Genomic DNA, 22,276 nt, shown 5'->3' on the forward strand with positions numbered 1-22,276 from the left:
TTAAGATTACTCCTTCCTAATCATATATTTTCTGTTCTTTTCACTAGGACATATTTCAAGACATTTGTCCCTCAGTTCCAGGAGGCAGCATTTGCTAATGGGAAGCTTTAGGCAGCTTCGGGCATGGAAACTATACTGGACAGATCCTTCAATCTGCACATGTCAGCCCAGAAGAAGAATGCCTGGAAATGGATTGGACTATCTTGATAGGTGCTTTTTTGCCTCTGAAGTGGTTTTAGTAGCTTCAGTTTTTGAAGCAAAGACCTCACTAGCATGCTTAGAACTGAATATTTGATATTAGCCCTGCCCCTTTGTCTCTGCCACCACCATTCCTCTATGTATCTGTTGGATTAAATTTAAAAGGGCATGTATTGATATGATAACACTTTCTTGTGCCAACAATTTCATGTATGTTATGCCTTGTTTCCTTGTCTTCAGGTGGTCTAAATTGTATTTTTTTTCCCCCATGGAAGTGTGATGTAGTGTGTATATTTAGTTAACATTTTCAGCTTATCCTAAGAAAACATAAAACTGCCATATGTACCGGGAATGCCTCATGGACTGTGCAGTGCCATATTCTGCCTTGGAGGTTTGCGTCTCACTGTGCTTGTTGCTCTCACAGGTATGGATATGAGTTGCACACTTCAACTCTCAGTGCCTTTCCAGTTGGTCTGAAGTTAATATGGCAAGGTGTTTGAGGTTTGGTGGTTTTTCTGATACTTCTGTTGAAAGCTCATCTTATGTGAAATGTTAGGCTTTTATGGTTTGTTTTTATTTCCAGTTGTACAATTTTGGTGTTTTCCTAATGAGCACTCCGTGCCATTACAAAAAAGTTCTGCTTCTTTAGTACCAACATGCGAGTAACTAGTTATATAAATCAGTATAACAAAATAAAGCTCTTTCATAGACCTGTAATTTTTCCAAATAAGATAAATACTGCTAAGAAGCAAACTTTCAACAAAGGAATGAATGATGTCTTGGAAAATAACTGATGAAATAACATAGGGGCTGTAGGTATTTAGCTTAATGCTTAAGTTCAACATATCTTCTCAGAAATTATTTTTAGGTGTATATAACTGGAAACATTACCTCCCCTAATTCTGAAATGCCAAACACAAAATCCCAGCTATTCATCCTTTCTTTCCTGCTTGTGTCAGGCGCACCAGTTGGGACTAATGGTCACGATGTCACTTCCCCAATTAATTTGTGAACAGACCAAGGTACTTTCCAGTAAGGAATAAAATAAACAGAGTATGTTGCTTATAAATGGTATCTGGAAAATGTGCCCTACTTCTGCTAAATACAAGGAACTAAATTAATAGTACGCAGATGATACAGTGGAACTGGAAAACATTTAATTTTAAATTATTCACTATAGCACCACATGCAAGGAAATCTCATCAAACTACTTGATTGGCAGTATTCTCCTACCCTTTCTATAACTTGTTATTTCACATGAAAAATAGTGCTTTTCAGGGTTTATATTCACCTAGGAAATACAGATGGGTTTTGAGTAGTGAAGCTTAACAATTAAGAATTATACAAATAATTCACCTCTAAAAACTACAGGTATTTTTAGCTAGTTTGTGGGGAAATTTTAATTTAATACTGAAGTTTTTGGCTGAAAAGCTGCAAACAAAATCAGAAGTTTTATTTTAAGTCTGCAGAGGAGATATATTTGTCCTGTGACCCACCCCTTTGTGACTCTCAGTGCATTATCTGAGGACTGTCAACAGTTTCAAAGGTCTGAGCCTGAATTCCCTCTGTGGAGACATTGCATGAGGCTTTTGCATGCTTAGAGCAGATGTGGAAGGTAATGGTTCTATGTGAATAGCAAAATCATAACTGAACAACCTCAGGTGACTTAAGAACAAAATATTGTTTAGTATACTGGGATGATCTCACATCTACATTTCTTCAGGTCAAACCCAGAGACACATACTCAAGAGTAAGCCAACCTTGTGAATGGGGTGGGAGAAGGCAGGTGGCTAATGGAAAACATTTGTTCTCATAGTGTTCAAAATCTGATAGAAACAATCTCTAGCCGTCTTCAAAAGGTATAAACCAAACCCTTAAGTTGCATCAGTACATTCCTGGAATCTTACATTTTATAACTTTGCCTTTGATTCAGTGTTGTAGTGATTGCCCCATGAACACAGTGTGTGCTTTATATACCTGATTGCCCAAGTTGCACCATTTTTTTTATCTTTTCAGAAGTTATTGTCATTCAAAGGCTAGCAATTGCACAGTAGTTTGAAAAGAGGTCCACCCTTCAGAATTTAGGTTTGTTTTCAACCAAAAATGCATCCTTCACCTCAGTCCTAGTTGTTTTGGACAATGAACCGCTTTATTATTGAAGAGTTTTAGAGCCATGAAAGAGAATATTTTGAGGGTACAAAAAGCCTAAACCAGCAATTAATTGTGCTGAATTCAATAGTTTCACCAACTTTTCACTAACATACATAGAAACAAATCAATAGTTTCAGTCTAATTTTAATGTCATGCTACAATTGGTAGTATTTTGGAAAAAAAATGTAGAAAAGATGAAAAACTGTACTGTTTGTGTTTAATGTAAGTCTATCAATTTTTAGATTAGAAGAAAAGGTGGTTTTGTTGCACTTAATGAACATTTTCTTTATTTCAAGGCCATCCTGCACTCTTTGACCTACATGGTATTTTATGGATCCCTTTCTAATAGTTCTCAGAAGTATTGGGTGTTAGCTCTCCAAGTGGGGTATTGAGAGGAGAGACGCTGGAATGAATGAAAGCTTCTCTCCAGAAGAATTTCCATTTAAATACTATACCAGAAGAGAGGATTAGTTTGAATAATTTTATATCACACCAAGTATCCATTGAAGGCATTTAAGTTAGCCATGAAGGCTGGGATAATGAGTTGTAGTTATTTCTGTTATCTCCTGGTTTATAATTTCCATTGTGGCCAGTTTAATGGCCCTGAGACTCTCAGCGCTTCCTTCCCTATTATGTGATATGTGCAGTTGAAGGGAGCAGTCAGACCTAGGCTATTTTCCTTTGCTTATGAGAACCACAGAACACAGGAGAGAAAGAGCAATGTTGCAAAGGTATCGAAAAGCCTAAACTCTGCTCTGTCCTAGTTTTGGCTGAAAGAATGTGGTAAGTCTTGAGTTACTAAGCCCTCCTAATGCACGGTTTTCCAAAGGTCCTTAAATCACAAACTTAGAGTCAAGCCTTCATTCGTCTGCATACACAATCCACTGTGCTAGAAGTAATACCAAATCTTAGGATTCAAAGTCAGACTTTCATCAACTTGCTGGAAAGACCAGACAAACAGCTGGAAGAATAAATAAAAGTTAACTATACCATACATGGCTTGGCCTTCATTGATCTTTCCATTGTCCTGGCCACTGCTTTGTTGATTGGCACTTTTCATTTGCTGAATCTGCACTCCCATTCATACAGAGAGTAGGCTTGAGTCAGTTTTTGAGAATAGAACATTGCTGGAGCTAGCACAGATCTGTGCATTGTTAAACCCTCCCTAGGGATGTTTCTGTGTATATTCCCTTTCTCTAATCCTGTCCAGAGCCTACAGCAATAAGCATCTTTGGTGACTCAGTCAGTGGATGAGATTTAGCCATAAAGTACAGTGCTTTAAGTCTCACTTCAGGTGGTTTTACACAGAGCTTTCTTACCTAGGAAAGAGAGGATTAAATCTTGAGTACTCTCCATTGAGCAGTGCCCCTAATACCAAGGCTGGGGGTTTAGCAGAGCTCAGAAACCTGTTTTAAGTGATGAGTAGGGACTGCAGCTTAGACATCCTTCTGTGTCAGTACTCTTAACCAGAGAAGCAGCAGGCAACAGAAACCTGTAGCAGCACGTGAGGGTCACCGGTGCAGGTGTGAAATACATTTCTAGCACTGTGTCTGTGCAGCTGTGGTACATGGAGATGAAGGGACGAGTCCTTTGTCAGTAGAGAAGGGAGTTTCTTACCTTTCTAGCTTTGTGAGAAAGATGTGCTGCAAGGAGGTAGCAAGCTTTGGACACAACTTATGACCATGATTCTTAATTATGGGGTGCTGTTCCTTGCCCTGTGAAGCAAATGAAGTCTGTGACCAAACTGAACTGCCAGTGAACATTCTTCCCTTAAATTGCTTATGTCTCTGTAATTGATGTATTGTAATGCTCATTAAACCTAAAGGTACTCTTACTTCTTAAATGTTACTGAAAATCCCTTAAGTCATCTCCTTTTCAGTTTTTATTTTCAGGTATCTGTCCTCTTCTGGGGCAGTTTTGCTTCATCCTTACTAGTTACTGCTGGTTTTAGCAAACTTGAGTTCTTTTTTTTGACAAGGCAACAAGGTGTATGCCAACATCTTGTGAGCCTACATTAAGTGTAGAACTATGTGCTGTAAAAATAAGTAGAAGCTGTTTTTTATTTACTAAGCCAAATGTTGTGTTCTCCACAACAGAAGAATTCTGAGGAAAGGCTGTTACCAGAGCAGAGAGGATAATCATGCTGATGGCACTGGGTACATTTTTTTTTTACCAAATCTTCATTTAATTTCCATGTTAGCAAATTAGCGGGGGCAAGGTGAATTGTCCCTTCCTGCAGGAAGCCTAAATAAAGCACTGATCAGACACCGTTTTATCTTGTTTATACTTTTCATCAATAGGGTTTTCCCCTACAGGGAAAGACAGTAAAAGTCTGAAAAATGTCTACAAACAGTGCAGGGTTTTTGTAATATTTTAATTTACTGATTTCTGTAGATTCAGAGAATAATTTCAGACTTTGTTCTTGAGAAAGGTAAACACAAATATCGGAAACATGCAAGTAATTTTAGCTATGTAGGAAATAAAAATCTGGCAGTCTAAGTATTATTTTGCAACAACTCAAGAGTTCTGCCATGTATTTCTGAGCATATGCCTTGAAAGGCCATGGCACATTGGTGATTTTAGTCCTGCTTTTCTTATTCTGTTCCCTGTCTGATGTTAAAAAGCTCAGGTCTTGGTTCCAAGGCACTGCACAAACACCATTTTGTTAAAGTGGTAGTTACCAAGCAAAAAGGCAAGGGGGAAAACCAATATTGGCTGCTGAAAATAGGCCTTAAATCATCAAGAAATCAGAAAGGAAGCAAGGTATGGCAGCTGCCCTGCCACTTGCTGAGTCTACAATATATGGGCCTTTAAATGTGCCCCCAGTACAAAATACAGGAGGTTTTTCTTGCAGTGCTAAGGAATAAATGCAGTTTTAAACAACAGGAAGTAAAGCAAGCATTTCATTGCAAAATACACACTACGAGTCTAAAGTTATTTGTGTCTACAGCTCCCCGTGTTTCTCCTGTCATCAGAAAGGTTGAAGAATTAATGCCTTGTGCTGCAGCTGCCCGCAGTGAAAATTGATCCTTGGGGTACTCCATGTTTTCATCCAACTCTAGTTAAACCCTAATGATGCTTTTTCTGTCCCTGAGGATGGCAAAGCAGTACCAGGGAACAGCAAATCTTACACTGTCAGGGGTTTCTGTTCCACTGCTGCTCCATTTCAAGCCCTTGATTTGGGTGGGGCAAGTACTCTGTAAGCCTTCAAGCCTGCCAGCAATCAGGGTACATTTTATTTCCTCGTTGTTTATTTGAAATGGTTCAAGCTGATCCTAATTTGACATCCTGTTTCCCTTATTCCACTGTCCCTTTCAGCAAAATTTTTTCAGGACTAGTTTAAAACCCAGAGCTGTCGAGGTTATTTGTGTCTTTCGAAGGGGATGTAGCACTGGTGTAAGAGTAGCAACTGGAGGTTGGAGTCGTGTGTTTCTTCTCTGAACTGCAGTGTCAGCAGCAGCCCAAGCGTTGCACACCCCTCCCAGCAAACCTCACTTGAACTCGGTGTGACGGGCTGGCAACCTGGGGTGCCAAAAACCCAGACCCATTTCTTGCGTTTCCTCAGAGGAGCAGCAGAAGGGCCTCTGCTGGCTCAGGTGCTGTGTGTAGTTTGTGAGATCCCGGCTGCAGGAGGTAACGGGCTTTGGTTGCTCATCAGATGGGACTAGGTTCATTTTTGTGCCCAACAACACAGGAGCTGTGCCAGGGGGAAATGCCACCCTGCTGATGCTGCCGAGGCCAGGCGTTTCCTCTTTATGCCTTGATAGGAAAAGGCAGCCATAAAATCCAGCTGCAACTCAAGTACAGCCCTGCCAGCTAGGGGTGATTTCTTGTGTGTTTTGGCCAACTGAGCCTGCTCTCTGATGAAATAGACAGTATTGGCATGCTGTGTTTCCTAGACTTTCTGCACTCACCTCCCTGTCCCTTGTGTCCAGTAGTTGCTGTGTCTCATCACACCCATTCGCCTCTTGACCGTAGGGGAGCTCTTGGGCAGCTCACAGGTGAACCAGGAAAGAGGATGGCATCTGCTGGTTTCAGCAAGAAGGAGGTGAGTTTGGGTGAATGAGTTTGGACTGTGAGAATTTGGCTTGTCTTCCTCAGAGCACCCACAGCCCTGGTAGCCAAGAAGAAATGACAGCTTCTGTCTAATGGGGTCAGATAGTAAATGGAGCCGTTTCCGCACAGTGGTGGCTGGTATATAATTATACACTGGGCCGTGGCGTGGCTGGTCCTAATAGCACCCGGGACTCCTGGGAGTGACTCAGCTGCTGCTTGGGGCTAATTATGGGGAGGTTGCATGAAAAACCCCCACAACTTGATCCTGCCTTCCTCTCCTCCAGTGGACAGGTGTTCAGCAATGACCTGGATTGCTCATACGAAGCTGGGTACATGCCTGCTCGTGAGGAGAAGGCTTTTCAAAGCAAGGCTGCGAGGAACACTCAGAGGTGCCTGGTTTGAAGAGGAGGTGGTGTCTGTCAGAACATTGCTCGGGCAAATCCGATTCCCTCTCTGGCATTACCCATTGCTGGAGTACTTTATAAGAGAGATTCAAAAATCATCTAATCACTTGGTTTGTCATGCTTGTGAATGGCAGGAGTGTTTGTTCTGCACTTGTCATGGCCATTTTGTTGAACTGGGCATTATTTTTATTGTGGTGCTTTAGAAGTGGATCATGGGTCATGGCTCTTTGCAGAAATGAACCATGTATTTGGCACTGTGATACACCGTGGCAAAAGGGTCCCCACATTAGCTATACTGTGTGAAGTGTTATTCATGTTCTCTGCTCCTGAGGTACTTTGGAGCAGTCTCAAGAAGCAGGGAAGTTAATGCAGGGGAAACACTTAGAGGGTGATGGAGGTTACCAGCATGGCTTTGTATAGACCCCCATCTTTGCTAAGACCTTGTACTGATTTTAAAGCATATACCTTAAAGAAACATCAGAAGTATCTCCCTGTGTCTAGCGTTACATGCACCAGAGTAGGGAAGTTGCAAGAAGCTGTTGAAATGAATTTGCAGGGAGTTTCCTGACTGCTTCCTGTCAGCTCTGTTGGATTGTGTTTATGGGGAAAAGTTACCAAAAATTCTGCCTCGAGAAGTGGCACCATGAAATGCACAAATCTCCGGGAGACCAAGCCCACAGCAGAGAGTGTTTCCACAAGAACATGCAGTCCCGCAGTGGAAGCAGTGCCCCCCAGAGGCTGGGGCATCTCCCTGGAGATTGGTGAGCCAGGAGTAGGCAAAGCCATGGTGGTCCTATCCTCCAGCAACTGGAGATAGTCCTGCTTCAAGCAAAATGTGGGACTAAATGACCTGAAGACAAACCTTTCAGGTAACTTGGACATGGTTTTAATTAATTATTTAATTATTTATTTATTAATCCCACTTTTTAATATGATACAGATCTAAGCACAAACTGATACTATCTCCTTTAAAGATTGTTCAGAGGCAATAGCACTTGAAAACAAAATGAAGAGCATAAGTGGTGAGATTTCATAAGTTTATTGTTTCTAACCACTTTTAGATCTTAAAAGTGCGAAGCCATAAAATTTAAATAAATGCAGTGCTTTTTCAGTCATTTACTTGTGTTAGTAGGCATGGCTGCAAAAATGTGGCTGATGTTTGTACAATACGGTGCTCTTAAGTAACTGCCTAAGCTAATTCTGAGCAGAGCAGCTCGAGTACTTGTTGATGCACTATATATGTATTGCATCATCCCTTCATTTTTATGAAACGTACCTTGATGTTGCTTTGAAGAAAAACCGTGTTTGGATTTGAAAGTAGGCTGGGCCTCCGGAGCCATGTTCCCTGTATACAAACAAGATGCTTCTTCAGGGAGGAGCTAGGGCTAGAAACTGGTCCAACCTGCGTTGAATTCTGGTTGTTCAGACCACTTGAAGAGCAGTTCACAAACAGGAAAGAGTTAAAACCGAGTGAAATTAGCTGCTTTGTGGGCCAGGGTATCCAGGCCGACTGGCAATTGTGGCAAGAAGCCCTGTGCATGCCAACCTGAGAGGCCTGTTTGCAGGGTAGTTAGCTTTTACATACTGGCATCTTGCTATAGAAAAATAAGAATTGTTTTGAGGTTTGTCTTTGCACCTTGTCCTGCCACTCAAGATTAAATCTCTCAGACAAAACAAGCTGTTTGGGAGGCGGACCAAGAATGCCTTTACAGTGAAGAAAAATAAAAACACTCAGCCAACTGTGATTAACTATTGAATGCAAAACACTCCCTGGGTTTTGTTTATTTGTAGACTGTGGAAAAAGCTCACAAACGATGCCATGCTTTCAGTGTGAAAACACTTCAGCCTCTGCATGCTCTGTTCCTGGGGGAAGGAAAGGATTTTGTCCAAGCTGCTTTGGGAGATGGCTGGTTTTTTTCATTTCTCTAAGTGTTGTTTATTTGGTTTTGCAAAGGCGATGTACCCAGTTTCCTCCCATTGTGCATATTCCTGCCCCCAGCTGTTCGCACCTGAGCTGGACTTTGTCTTCCTCCCCTCTCACTCCACTGGGCTGGACAGGCTGGGAGCACCCAGCTCAGGCACAGTGCTGCCAGATGCAGTGGCACGCACAGAATCCTGCTGTCTTCCAAAAGCACTCCCCATGAGCACAGGGAAAAGTTGTCATTAAAATTAAAAAAAAAAAAAAGAAACAACTGCCTGTGAGCAATTGCTTATTGCTTGCTGGCAGCTCTGAGCATCCCCAAGCTTTGAGGCAACCTTTGGAAATGACAGCACACAAGGAGCCCAAGCCCTTTGCAGTGTGCTTCATGTGTGTATTTACCTGTGCATCGTAGTAAATGACACTGTCCAGGTGTACAGCCAGTTTTAGGTTTCAGGGAAGGGAGAGAAAGTGGGTGCTGGCAGCCAGAGAGGGAGGGAGCAGAGGCTTGTTGGCACTGTGCCGCTGTGGGCCTGGAACAGCACTGCTGGGTATTGTGTTTGTGCTGGAAGGGCTGAAGGTGGAGGCGAGTACGTGGAATTGTGCAGGAATGCTCTTCAAGGTCAAGGAAATGCAGAAAGTTTACAGTGTTAATTGGGAAAGAAAAACAGGATTATTAAGACTCCTTTGGCTCCTGTTTTCTAAATTGCAGGAGTCAAGGCGTTTGTATTTTGTCATTAACTTATTAGTGCATTTTATATGCAGTGCAGGACAGGTCTGTTGGGAATTTTAACACTAAAAGCTGTACTTTCATCCCTCCACGGCACACTGACATAACTGAGCTCTCTGAAGGAAGGACCATAGAGTGCAGCTTCTTAACATTCGTTATCAGTTGAGTGCAGATTAAAGCACAGGCTCTGCAATGGTGCCTTCTGGCATCACAGTACCACACATTTCATGATGAGGGCAGAATCAGAGCTCCTCAGTCCCAACTGTACAGGTTGGGTCTTCCTCACTTAAGTAGTAAAACTGCAAAAGGGACAGTCTTAACAGCAGAACAGACAGAAACAGGCAATGAGATTTGGCCCAAACAGACTCTTGCTTAGGAGCCATTTGCCTTCTATGAAATGTGAGCAGTATGCAGTTTTTTAAATGGAGGATTAGGTGCTCCTGTGGTACAGCTTTTTCCTCAGGCTTGGGCTAGAAAGCCTTTTGCTCCAGTTACTGCAGGTGTCATCAGGACACACCTGTATGCACAGATATGTGAGGGTTTGGTTTTTTGTGTGGCTTTTTTTTTTTTTTTTTTTTTCTTCTGGGGCTATTTAGCTGATTTTGTTGACAGAAAATATAAAGCCAGTTCTGGCCACTCCCTGAAGTCACAGGGAGCAGACTGCCAAATTAACTCTTCCCATCATCCTATGTGACTCTTTAAAAACAAACCAGAATCCAAACCCCATTGCAGCAGGTTCTGTGCATGTGAGCAGCAGAACTGATAACATCTAATCAGCCTCTTTGCCAAGGCAAGACAGCAAGAAGTTCTTGCTTTATAACATTAAAAATGCTTTGTAGTTATATAGGACTTTTCATGTGAGGACATCAAAGTGCAGTACAGGTATTAATTAATTAATTAGGTTTCACAACACCCTTGTGAAGTATTCGTGTCCATTTTACAAACAAGGGACTGAGGCAGAAAGCAAGGATGTGATTTGTCCAGGGTGCTCCGTGGCAGGACAGGAGCCAGGCCCAGCCGTGCTGCAGCCAGCAGCATTGCTCCCACGCATTCTGGGGCAGGGGGAAGCCATGTCCAGTGTCACTGTGAGAGTGGGAAATGCCTCTGTCCTCAGCCTGAGCCTCTCCTGCCACATCCCACTGGCATTTCCTGGGAGCAGATGTGCCAGGAAGAGCAGTGCAGAGGCTCTTGCTGCCCTTGCTCTGTCTCTGCAGCCACCTGGCCTGTGCCCAAGCTGGCACATCCCATCCCACAGCCCATCGCCAGGACAGGCCCGGGAGGGCAACATAGGAATGGCACAAGGCTGAAGGTAGTGCCCTCCTCGAGAGACTTGAGGCTCTTCACCCCGCTCCATCACCAGCATGGCCGTGCCCTGAGTCACCAGGTGCAAAGTTTCAGTCCTTCAGACTACTGCTAAGAGCTGGAAGTCTCTAGACTCTGGTTGGGAATAGGCAGGGTTTCCCCTGGAGCTCACTGTCAACCATGCAAGTATCACCCACCTTGGCTGGCACCACCCAGGGCCAGGACACTTCTTCACCTGCCTCTTGGGAGGCTCCAGCTGATGCCAGGTGTGCTCAGCACCCATCTCCTGGTCACCTGCAGGAATGGGCCCTGTGGGAGGCACCAGTCCCTGCTAGTCTTGTCAAAAACAAGGAAGCAAAGGAGCTGCCACCACAGCTCTGATGTGGTGGAGAGGAGCCACCATGCCAGCAGAGCTCCTGGGGATTCCCCTTCAGCTCCAAGCAAGGTGCCCAAAGCCAGTAGGAAAAGGGGTAGTGCCCAATAGCTCTACCTCCTACAAAACCTCCCAGTGGGAAGCACAAGCATGCCTGGGAGAGAGGTTTGGGTGAGGGAAGCACATGGGTCTGGGGCTGAGGGCAAGTGGCCAGACTGGAAGCCTCTTTCCCAACAGCAAGGAGGTGGGGAAGAACATGCATGGTGCTGCTCAGCTGGCCTGCTCCAGCAGCTAGGTATTCTGGCCTCTCAGGAAGCTGCCCCAGAGCTCTTTGATCACCAGAGAGAATAATGGAAAAAATTTGATTTAATAGAGGTCAAATTAACATAGATTCCATTGGCTAAACAGGGGAAAATCTTAAAATAGAAGATGTTCCTTAAAAAAAAAATTAAGACCAGATGAGCCTTGTCCAACTGAGAAGCATGAAATGTTCTTCCTAGTAGGTTGTGGTTATTTTGTAATAACCATGCATTACACTGATATGCCCGTGTAATTGTGTGCAGGGAGAACAGGAGTAGTGTGTAGTATAGAACTGCCAGACACCCTCAGCTACCATGAAGTAAAGCCTATTCATAGTGGCCCATGTTTTTCTGATACATCAGTAAATCCCTTCCTTGTGTCATTTTGCTGAGCAAGACCTCTTCCCTCCCCCCACCCCCCCCAAGCTTTGAGCCCATAACATCTCATTTTTTCATTCACTCTCCTTGAATCCCTAATGCTTAACTGACTACAAACAGTTTGTAAATGAATGATGCCAGAAGACAATGTAGTATCAACTTTCATCTCTCCTTAATCTCATCCAAATTTTTGGTGTTTTGACTGAACTGAAATGTGGAAATTCCTCTAAAAGCATAACTTAAAAAAAAAAAGACAACAGATCCAGTTGGCCAAGGTATGGTCTTCAGGCCCCAGTTCAAATACAGCTTTTAAGCACTTGCTTAACTTACTAATTGAAGTCAATGGGATTTCAAGCACTTTGCTGAAATAGGAGATTCTGTGGACAAGGTTTGTGCCAGTACGTTTGTAATACAGAAATAAAGCGGTGCCAGGTTTATTTTGGCTCTGGGTTTCTTTGTGGTGGTGATTGACAAATCCACAGAATTGGACTAACACCAGAGAGGTGATGACTGTAAGAGAAGTGATGACAAGAAATAATAAATTTTGAACTGGCAAACACTCTAAGTTGGGCAGACTGAAAACCTCTACGTAAGGGAAGAAACAAGTCCATTTATGCTGATAAATGCACTCTTTTCAGGAAGACCTCCAGTTAACCAGCAACTAATGTGCTGGGACAGCTAAAAATTTTGAAGCAAATCCTTTTGTAAGTGGTGTAACTACACCAAAGCTTTTGGGAACAGACAGGTTTACATCACACAACAGTCTAGTCATATAATCTTATAATCATTTTGAAAAAGAATCATTTCCTGGAGAAAAGTTTTATGCCTTTGCATCACAGGCAATAGGACAGAGCTCAGCATGGTAAGGGATTTCGTGTCTGTTGCTGGAGGATGTCCAAACCCACCCCACTAACCAATAAATCACTACCTAATTGAAAAGATTCACAGAAACAGATTACAACATCAAGGATGGAACCAGTACTGTAGGAATTAGACTGACAGTGTCCATACGTAGGGTGTGGTATCAAGAGATGATCTTACAGCCTGCCCCCACTTGCCCTTCTCCCTCCTCTTCCTCCTCTTGCCGCTCCTTGCTGCCTGATCGCTCCCTTCATCATCCTGCTGGCTCTAGTGCATACCTGGTCACATGGAGTTAGTTCAACTCACTAACCCAGAAAAAAAAATAGAAATTAAAGAAGAAAAAAAAATAGCAGCATTTTTTGGTTGGATTCTTTTTTTCCTGTTTTAGTGAGCTGACTCATTCCAGCTCCTTCAAGCAGTGCCAGCGGGGAGAGCGTGGCGCGGGGAAACCTTAAACGTTGGTCCTACAGTGGACACAGGCAGTTATTCCAGCTTCGGCCACCTCGTGATACCTTGACTGTGGCATGGCAATTTCCACTTTACTGACACAGGACAATATGGACAAGTTATTGCTGGTACATCAAAGACCTGGAAAAAATTAATCAACAGCACCTCTGAGCTATTAGGCATAGGCAGTAGTTAGATAAAATCATAAATAATGAAATCCCATAAGGATGTTGCACAACAAGTATTGAAGCAAAGCTCATAAAACTCTTTCTTGCTGCATTTGAGCCTTTTCCTTCCACAGAAGACATCGTTTTCTAAAAGTGACTTTTTTTTTATACAGCAAACTCCTGCTGGGCAGAGGCAGGAAGGGCCCCAGCCCATGTGATGTCAGGATAAATATGTGGGAAGCCAATGCAGCAGAAAATCCAGCCAGAGGAATGTCTGGTGCAGAGCGAGTGGTGCAGGAGCAGGCTGGCTGCCTCTCCCGCTGTCCACAGCGCCTGTGAGGTGCTCAGGCTCTGGCCGTGGCCAGGGCTGGGTGGGAGGGCAGCGCAGGTGAGCTGCACAGGCTCAGCCCCAGGTGTGTCTCCAGCTCTCCCACCGCTGTATCCCAAAATGTGTGTTCCCTTCCCAAGGGCACACTGAGGAAGGTGAAATGGATGGGCCTGTCTATCTGCAGAAGCAATTAGCCTGGGCTTTAATGAAGGATTTTAGCATCTGAGTGTAGGAAACCTTAACAAAAGACCTTTGCATTAGACTCTGTAAATTTGTTGTAAGCAACAAGTAACAAGAGCAGATTTAGAGATAAAGATAATGAAAAACACTGCATTCTCTTGCCCAAAAGCCTATAAATCAAGACCTTGGCTCTTCTCTGCAGAAATATGCTCAGATGTAATTGGAAACAGGCAACACTGATCTGAAACACTCAGTTGAGCTCAGTTTGCAATGGCTTGGGTGAGGAGGTTTCTAGAACTAAAGAAGAGGCTCTTCCTTCCTGACGAAGCGGTTGATAACTGTGCCACCGTCCTGCCTGTCCCATTCATTTCCTCTGAAGCTGCCCGGGGGTTCAGCAGCAATGGAACGCTCCCCCAAGCCGTGTGGGTGAGGAGGCTCCTGTGGGCCCACCACCATCGGCACGGGGGGCCTGGGGCAGGGACCTGGGCTGGCAGAGCCGCAGGGCAGAGGGCCCTCGGAGTGCGCAGGAAGAGGAAGGGCTCCTCCGACCACGGGCCTGGAGCAGAGGCTGCACTGTGCCACCACCACGCAAAGGATGTTTCCTCCCCACGCGCAGCAGACCCACATCGGCTCCCCTTCTGGGAGACCACCCCTGGCTTTGCTCCATAGGGGGAGAAGTGCCCATCACTGCCAGCACAGCCATGAGGAGGATCCTCTGTGACAAGAGTCACCTACTCGGTTTCTTCGCTCTGGGCAGTGTTCATGGCACAGAGCCCCAGCTGTGGTGGCTCAGTTTGAACTCAAGAGGCCAATTAGCTGTCCAAAAGACAATTGCACAGGAAAGTTGTGCTGGCATAAGACAAGTCATCAGTTTACCACCATCACACACCTCGTACAGATATTCTTCAGTTTAACTGCCACTGCTGTGTAAAGTGCTTATTTCAAAGTGAAAAGGCTGGTTTTATCCAGGACGGTCCAGAAGACGTCATAGTGCTGTAATTATATCAGTAATAAACAGTGAAGCTGCCATGGAGAGAGGAGTGAGCAGAGCAAGGAGTTCTGCAGGGCGCCAGTGCCAAGCCAGATCAAGGCAATAGAATTTATAGCTGCTATTATCTGCGTGAGGTATATTTATGACTCCCCTCCCCGTTGCTCTGATATCTTCAAATCTCACAATATTTGTGTATTCATTCCCACAACATTCCTGTAGGTAAGGAAACTGCCCACTGTTGGAGCCTCTTCGTGCAACATGGAGCAGGGTTTGGAAGGTGGGGAAACATGAGAAACACTCAGCAGCTACAGATACATCCATGAAAATTAACCAAATCATATGATGTAAGTAGTTGGGCTGTCTACAAGGCAAACAACTAAATTCCTCGGGGTTGGGCTGTGCAAGGGTTCAGACTAGATTATGACAGTGAGTCTTTATCACCTTAAAAATATACCTGAACTTGCAACCAAAGCAACCCTGATCTGAGACTCCTTGACACCAGGTGGTTGGAGGCATAGGAAAATGAAAGTGTTCCAAGCACTGAGATTCATAACGAGAAGGGGAAATAATAAGCATGTTTTTATAGATGAAGGTTTGAGGTTTTAAATAGTGTTTAAATACTGTCCCTAATTCCTCAACACCTGATTTATTATGCATTACTTTCAGAAACTACTAATCTCACATGAAACAGCAGAAGGTACTGCCACAGGAAACAGGATAAAAGAAACAGCATTCCTTTTCTGAAAAAGCTTTTTTTCAGAAAGCTTACACACTGATACGAGGAGTTTATACTTTCAGGTCATTTTTGCCTAAATTTTTTGCTGTGGCATAGATTGCATTATATTCCAAAACAAAAATGACATTTTTTTCCCCTGTTCTTCAAATGTAATCTTCTAGGGGAGGACATCCTTGAGCAGAGTCCAGCAGGCTCAGCCAGTGTGCAGTCGGAGGCTGTTCTCTGCAGGAGGGTTTGCAGTCTGGCAACTGCAGCTGAGAATTCCTCCTTCCATGCCTGTCCCTGGGTCCTGACAGTTGCTCTTGGGCAAGTCTGGCCTCAGTTCTCCACGCTGTTCAATGACAATAATTATTCATACTTACTTTGGTGAGCTTAATTAATACTTGTAAAGCACTTTGAGATCCTTGGATGAAAGAGTGTGTTGACAGACAAAATGCTTTTATGGTGACTGTCAAATTAAGGTCCTCTGAGCTTCCTCAGCAATTGAAGAGTTAATTAGCTCATGCCAGGAACCTGCCAGCCCCAGCAGAGACAGGGTGCTGGGTATAAAGGTGCCTGTCCCTGGCCTTTCCTCACTGGGGCAGCTTTGTTGAAGGAACTCCTTCCCTATTCATACTTCTTAGGAGATAATGTCCTTGTAATGCACACATGCACGTTGCATCTTCCACCTGGTTCTGTTGTAACCATTTTCCTCTCCCTGGTGTGTATCCCACATCCCAGCTGGTGAGGAGATTGGTGTCCAGTTCCCGCTGCCGGACTTAGGCTGGGTCACTTACCCTCCACACTTGAGGGGCACAGCTCATCCCCTAGACAAGTACTTTTATCCATGGGTGAGAACCTTCCCAGAGAAGCCCAAAAGGCTGGTGCTGGAGTGACAGGCAGGGGAACAAGCCGAGCTCTTCAGTGAAGGAGGTGCTGCCCAGCTGCCAGCAGGAAACCAGCTGCGTTTCCTGGGCAGGCCCCAACACGGTGAGGCACACGGGAGAAAGGCACCCATGGGTAAACCCTGCATTCATCAGGCACAGCATAGGGTCTCTGTATAAAGATAAGGGAAACCTGTGCCTCCCCTGGGGACCCCATCCTTGAGCACCACACGGGAAATCAGAAATTATTTCAGCAAAGGGGAACTCAGTCGTGGTTTTGGTCAGACACCACAGCTGTACTCTCAAAGCCGAGATGAGCAAAAGGCCACAACATAGTTTCCCTTTGCAACCTTTGCCCTTCCCCACATCGTCACGGCTTCAGGTGGGCAGCACTCGGGAGTGGTGCCTGCAGACCCCACACTCTGTGGCTCACACAAGGCTGAAACAGCTCATGGAAAGCACATCAGCTGCTGTACAGGCAAAATCTCACACCCAGAGGAGTCACAGCATTGTGCTTTTACTAGTTCAGCTCAACAAGGGTCTGCAGAGGGGAGAAGTTGTCAAAGCCTTGGGATGACTTGTGAGAAAAGAGGAGCTGTCCTTGCCAGGACAACCACGGAGAGGACCAAATCCAGGGTGGGCAGCAGCAGCTTGGGCTCCCTGACTTGCAATGCATCTCCGTGTCATCATCAGCACTGTTCCCTGCAGCTCCGGCAGGCTGGCTGCACAACACTGCCCCATTCCCCACTGCCTCTGTGAGGGGGACGAGAGAGGCTGTGTTTGCACAGGTGATGGCAGCTGTTTACCTTCTGCATCATTTTTTCTTTAGGCTGGTTGCTGGTTTCCTTTCTCAGCTCTCTCAGTGTGCACTAATGCAGCCTTGCGCCACCTGTGTCCGAGCCTGCCTGCCTCGGTTCACAGCTTTCCAGTCATGCCCAGCTTTTGCTGGGCTGGTGTTTGCCGTGGCAGAGCAGGGTGCCTTCTTTTCCTGCACAGACCATGGGTGTCTTCAGCAATGTGTCCCCAGGGACATCTTCCAGCTGAGCACAGAAAGAGGCACTGAAAAGCACACCAGCTATTTCACTCCTGTTGCTCTCCAAAAGTATTTAAGAACATAAAGTGCAAATCCGGTACTCAAAGTCCTTCTTTCTGACCAGCCTTCACCTGGGAAAAATCCCCAAACAAAATCAGTCGTTCCTTTCCCTGGGTGGGAAATACTGCAGTTTGACTCATGGGATTTTAGACCGCACTTCGAATGCGTAAGTTTACCAAAAGGCAGCATCTGTGCCTCAGCTATTTGCCCTTTGAAGCAGCCTGGGGAAGGGAATGTGAAGGTTTCTTAGAACATTAAAAGTACTAGTGAAAGTCACAGGGCCTTTTTCCTTTATAGAATCGAAGCCGAATTTGAGCAATAAGCCTTCTGATGTCTCCAGGGGGAGGAGATGTGACGTCTTGAGGTAAACCACACATCCCGTAACTACCACTGTGCCATTCGTGAGCGCTGCCTCGCTACAGAAGTGGCAGAATTGCTTTTCAGCAAAAGTCACCATGTTTTTGGAGGGGAACAGTTCCAGTCAGAGAAAGACCGGGTGGCGGGGAGAAAGAAAACCCGACCGCAATAAAGCAGCCATTGAACCTGAAAGGAAAAAGACGTCAGCATCTCCGGCAGGGGCTCTCTTTTTTTCCTGGTATATCCGTGAACCATAATTATGTGGAAAGAAGTCGTGGGTGGGACTGGCTTACTTACTGACAAGCTGAACTTTATAACCTCATGCCGTGACGTTGTGAGGGAAGAAGGTTTGGTTCACCCACCTCGTGGGATCTGCAAACTCAAGGAGATGGCCCAGAGGTGGGCACTCACCTGCATGGGCTCATTGGCTTCCATCCAAGTGATGGGGTCGAGGCAGAGCCAGGAGTGAGGGTGCTGCCTCCCAGTCGGGTGAGCCAGGGGGTGGTGAAAATTCGGGAGCAGATGGTCAGGGAGAGCAGAGGAAAAGCCTAGGTGCTGTGTGAGTTGAGCTGCATCCCATCTACTTTACCAAGAGAGACCTTGGAGGGGTGCAAACTTCAGGCAAAGAAAGGTTGGAGCTCCTGAGTTCCTCAGTGATTCGAAGGTGTGCAGGGACTTAGGGAGGAGAGCCTGAGGGAATGCTGGTGCTGAAAGCTGCAGGTGAAGACTGGAGGACTCTTGCTGTAGAGTTTGTGCCCTGCAGAATTTGAGGCGAACAGTGCAGTTTGTTGAAATCCTAAATCCCTCTGAAGTGACTTGGTTGGGACAGACAAGAAGGAAACTGGAGCCAGCAGAAGGGAGTTGGAGGATCTTGAGCTCACCTTGGGGTTGAGCCTGGATGCAGATGCCCCAGACCTCCCAGGTTCAAAAATGTCAGCAAGGCGGCTGCTGAGAGCCCAGCTGAGGAATGCACCTTAGGAGAGCTTCTCAACCCCTTACTAGGTCATCTCCACCCCCACCCGTCTAAATAAACATTAGCATAACAGTGAGGTGGCCAAGGAATGACTGTAGGCAAGGTCTGAGGTGTGCACCTGGTCTCTCTCCAAGTCTGTGACTGAAATAGAAGTCTCGGTATCTCTGCAGCTGAAGACTGAGGTGTGCTGTCCAAGTTAGGTAAGAATATACAGCTCTGGAATGGCATTGGCTAGGTCTTTGCTGAGGAACATTTACCACCACTGGCTGCACTAGAGGCTGCTTTTTGGTTCTTTAAGGGTAGCATTTTGCTAATTATCTCTTCTGATCTACAAATTTCGGTCCATTGCTGCCCCTTCTCATCACTGATCTTCAAACAAGCTGGGAGGGGAAAAATGTGACCATTCATTACATGGATACAAATCCAATTCTTGTCTCTGGTGGAGCAGCATCTCCACCAGATCATCTCTTACGTGGCTCTAAAATCTAACATTACAGCACTGGGTGGTGTTTCCTGACACTTTTCTCCTGCCTGCAATCACCAAGCACTGCTAGGACACGGGATCCCACCATCATGCCAGGAGACACCACTGGCACTGCCAGGCATTCCTGCTCCTTCTTGTCCCAGAGCCACCCAGCCACCAGCAGTGGGACTGTCCGTGCTGCTGGCAAACACATCCATGGGTCTGATATGCTAATGCCCATGTTTACAGGCTCCCTGAGCCAGCGAGTGCAGGGATGTTTAGGTGGCTGAACCTCCTCCTGTTGTTTTAAGGATTCTGGCAAACTGTCAAGAACAAAAGCTAAGACAGCCAGTTCCCATTTGCGGGCACGTCCCTACATTTCAGTGTGGCAAACCTTGTGATTTAGCAAGCAAGAGCCTTCTGCCCCAGGGCTGTTAAAAGCTGTGCTTTTTAAAAGGAAAAAAAAAAACCAAACCTGTGAAGACTTCCAAGAATATTAGAAAAACACCAGCATGGATGGGCTGCAAGGCTGGGACCAGGCTTCCACCAATGCCTCCACATAGAGGTACTTGCAGACTGAGAGTCCTTTTAAAAAACTCCCCTGAGCTTTTTGTTCAGTCCTTTGACAAGCTTGTCCTTAAGGAGAAAGGAAGAAAATTCCAGAGGCTTTTGCTGCCCTCAAGAATAATGTTTCTTTCTGATACCATTTACTGCTTTTCTCCCCAAAAGTGGGTACCCCCATGTCTGAAGTGGAAAATGTTGGCTCACGGGACAGAGTTCATCAGTGGAAAAGGACACATTTAATCAATCGAGTGTAATACTTTCCGCTGCTGCAGGCAGTGGCCATGGCTGGTGGGAGCCTGAGCCTGATGTGCTGTGCTTCCTCCCCAGGACCAGCCCCTAGCATGGACAGAGCAGGCTCTCACTCACCAGGTCCCCATGGGCTCACAGGTGGGCACATGTGCATGCAGGTGTGCGTGCAGGTGTGTGTGCCCTCCACAGAAGTCCCACGGGGTGTCTGTGCCGAGGCAGATCCACTGTCCAGCTGGTTCCTGGCAAGGGGCAGCCATGGGAACCTGAGGGTGCCTCTGCAGTGGTCCCAAGCTGCCTCAGGAGGATGCAGCCATCAGCCAGTGGGCTCCAGGAGAGGACCAAACCTCCATGGTTGCTGCAGTTTCCAGCACAGGGTCACAAGCCCAAAGGCAATGTGTTTAAGTTGCCTCCTGTCATAAGTGGTGGCATCCTTGCATGGAAGGAGAGCACCCTACCACTTCTCTGGGGTGCTGGATGCAGCAGAGATGTGGCTGGTGGTGGTCTTGGACCTCTGACCCTCAAAATGTCGTGGTTAGCTGTCCTTGGAGACACCCTGGCAGCCCTTGCACCCACCCGGGTGATCTCTGCCTGTCCTTTTCCTGCAGCTGCTGGGTCTTCCTGCTTCCTCCACCCAGCCCCAGCCTCGGGCATCGCAGCTTGTCGCAGCCTGTGCCGGCGCTGCTGCTGGCGGCCGAAGGGCAGCAGTGACTGAGCAGAGGGGACCTGGCCACTTACAGCTGGCTTCTTGGCTGTCATTTTATGGGCAGCCAACACCGGGGCCAGCTCTGGCAGTGAAGTGGAGAGTTTGGCCCTGAGTGACTGGTTGTGAGCGTCAAACCAGGCACCTTAAAATGAGAATCCATTTTAAAAACACAAACTCAGGGAGTGTCCCTGAATCAGTGCAGGATAGTGTTGGTAGGAGAGATCTGTGGCATGGCACCCACTGCAGGGCTGGTACCCAGAAAGCCAGGGAGCAATCTTCTTTGTTTTACAGATAGGTACTGCCTTTGGGAGCAGGATCGGTTGTAACATATTTATTGCGAGAATGAAAGACAAAAAAGCAGAGTTCTCTGCCAAGAGCAAGTGAAATGGGCATGCTTTTTAAAGAACTACCGCAAGACTGATTACCTTTCCAAGTAATTAAACGTTGTGAAAGGTTATTAACGTGCCGATAATAGAAGCTTTGCAAACCGCCAGCACACAGCATGATCTGACAGAGGCCAGCACAATAGTGGAGCGCAGGACTCCTCCGTGCCTCCGGGGCTCCGCAGCCCCCAGGCCTGGATGCGCCCACAGGGACCAGCCTGCACCCAGGTCCCCGCTCCTGAGGAGCTCCTGAGTTCCTACCATGACCCCAGTGATCAAAGCCCAGGATCACATCTTAGCCAGAGGGATGATAGGTGGGCACTTGTTCAGAGCAAGCACCTCCTGGTCCTGCTCTGAGACCTCAGGTGGAAAAACTCTGCTTTTCCCTTGTATTTCTGTACACAGTGGCAAGTGGAAAAATGCAGAGGAAAGAAAAGTGCAGGGCATGGTGGAAAGAGTCAATAACATCCTGGGTGGGAGCATCCTTGTAGTCCTCCGAAAACTAGCCCAGCATTAAAAATATTTGGTAGGTTTTCCTGGACTCGGTGTTGGTGTAATATCGCGCACTGCTTTAAAATAACTTCGAGTGCCTTTGATAAAGACTGTATGTAACTCAGGCTTCTGGGTCACTCTGCTGCTTTCAAAAACTCCATTTTTTATTCCTGAGCAAGCGAGGAGTTGGTTATGGGAGGTGTTTATACTAGGACTTTAAGGTAACACTGCATAAGAGCAGTCTCCACCTCATGTCCCAGAGAATCTGGTGAGTATTGCTGGTACTTAAATGTCATCAGACTCCAGGCAGCCTCTCTCTGCAGCGTGAGCAACATTTCAGCTTCGTGATGTCACCAACAAGATGTCCAAAGCAGCAAGAAGCTGGAATCCAACCACTCCCTGCTCCATAGTGGCTTATAATGTTGTAGCCAGCTTGGAATCACCAAGCCCACGGAGACCTGTGTCCACAGGTCTGCAGGGGATGGGGACCTCAGCCAAATGGGAATGCCACCCCACTGCTTCCCACAGGGAGGCTGCACACATTTGGGTTTGGAGTCACGCACTGGCACAGTCCTGTGCCATCCTTTACAGACGGATTGCTGGAGCAGAGACTTTCC

The 22,276-nt window shown here is 46.1% G+C and overlaps 1 protein-coding gene across 2 annotated transcripts in view; it reads left to right on the plus strand.

Moving 5' to 3' along the window:
- BABAM2 (BRISC and BRCA1 A complex member 2) overlaps positions 1-12,246 on the plus strand; it is a 173,198-nt gene extending 160,952 nt beyond the window's left edge. For both annotated transcript variants that reach the window (XM_032102780.1, XM_032102779.1), the window contains exon 12: positions 48-12,246. In XM_032102780.1, the coding sequence (XP_031958671.1) occupies positions 48-111 (64 nt within the window). In that variant the 3' untranslated portion in view covers positions 112-12,246. The remainder of the gene's footprint in view (positions 1-47) is intronic.
- Positions 12,247-22,276: the final 10,030 nt, after the last annotated feature.

This window comes from Corvus moneduloides, chromosome 3 (genome assembly GCF_009650955.1).
Source record: "Corvus moneduloides isolate bCorMon1 chromosome 3, bCorMon1.pri, whole genome shotgun sequence".
Taxonomy (NCBI): Eukaryota; Metazoa; Chordata; class Aves; order Passeriformes; family Corvidae; genus Corvus; species Corvus moneduloides.